Here is a 1,473-nt window from a genome sequence, read left to right on the forward strand (position 1 = left end):
ACAATCACGATCGCCGCCGCGATGGTCATGACTATCATGTCGACCGTGATCACCATCACGATGACCGTGACCCCCGGCGTGACGATCGTCCAAAGAGCTTGAGAGGCCGACAAAGCCGCCGTCGCCGACCTGATACCTCCATCAACAACATCGACACCCGTGTCAAGCGCACCTACGACATGGATTTTGGCAAGCTACTGGATGGCCCATGCCCTATCCAGAAGGATGCCAAGCACACCATGCAAGAGTGCAGGGGCCTGAAGACTATGCTCGAGGGAGAACATCAAAGAAACAGTGGTGCAACAACCATGAGACCAAAGATGGCCAAGGTGGAGAGCGAGGTAAGAACAAGGGCCCTACATACCAGGATCCCCCAAGACCGTTGCTACCATCTTTAGAGGGAGGGTTGTCTCTGAAGTCAAGCGAGAGCAGAAGCTCATAACTTGATGTGTCATGTCGGTTGCTACATATGACGGCCCCATCTCCGATCCAAAGTATCTCGACTGGTCGGAGCACCCGATCACCTTCTCTAGGGCCGATCAGTGGTCAGACAACCCGTACCTAGGGAATTTCCCACTCGTCCTGGATCCCATAATCAAGGATGTGCGCTTCCTGAAGGTCCTCATCGACGGAGGGAGCACCCTCAACATTCTTTTCGCTGGATCTCTAGAGGAGCTAGGCCTCAAGAAGGAAGACCTCACCCCCATGGACTCTCAATTCTGGGGAATCGTTCCTGGGAAGGCGTCCCTCCCCTTGGGACAGATTATACTACCTGTCGAGTTTGGCACCATGAAGCACTTCCATGTCAACTACGTCAACTTCCTCATCGCCGACTTTAACACGGCGTACCACGCCATCGTTGGCCGACAAGCTCTTGCCAAGTTCATGGCTGTGCCGCACTATACATACTTAGTGCTGAAGATGTCAATAGAGAAAGGGGTCCTCTCCCTGCATGCCAACCTCAATGTCACCAACAACTGCGAGGAGGAAAGCTTCACGCTTGTCGAGGCAACTAACATCTCCATCCGTATTCAAGACTGCATCGTGACTCTGCAGGTGATCCCTCCGGAGGACCTAGAGATCCCTACCCTAGAGGCTGCTCGAGCTTCAACCAAGTCTAGGGAGTTCAAGGAAGTGGTCCTTGTCCCCGGCAACCAGTCCAAGACTGCTCGGATTGGGGCTAACCTCGATCCTAAATAGGAAGACATGCTCATCAACTTCCTACGGGAGCATGTCGACGTGTTCTCATGGAAACCTGCAGACATGCTCGGTGTGCCAAGGGAGCTGATCGAGCACTCCTTAAACGTCTCGGCGACCGCCAACCCATCAGGCAGAAGCTTCGATGATTCACGCTAGACAAAAAGGAGGCTATTAGGATAGAGATAACCCAGCTCTTAGCCGCCGGTTTCATAAAAGAGATGTACCATCCGGACTGGCTTGCCAACCCGGTTCTTGTGAGAAAAAAGAATAAAG

The 1,473-nt window shown here is 53.0% G+C and overlaps 1 protein-coding gene across 1 annotated transcript; it reads left to right on the forward strand.

The window, feature by feature from the left end:
* The first annotated feature begins 453 nt into the window (after positions 1-453).
* Positions 454-1,200, forward strand: LOC136465934 (uncharacterized). Its single transcript, XM_066464477.1, has one exon. The coding sequence runs from the start codon at positions 454-456 to the stop codon at positions 1,198-1,200; it is 747 nt and encodes a 248-aa protein (XP_066320574.1).
* Positions 1,201-1,473: the final 273 nt, after the last annotated feature.

Source organism: Miscanthus floridulus, chromosome 7 (assembly GCF_019320115.1).
Source record: "Miscanthus floridulus cultivar M001 chromosome 7, ASM1932011v1, whole genome shotgun sequence".
Lineage (NCBI taxonomy): Eukaryota > Viridiplantae > Streptophyta > Magnoliopsida > Poales > Poaceae > Miscanthus > Miscanthus floridulus.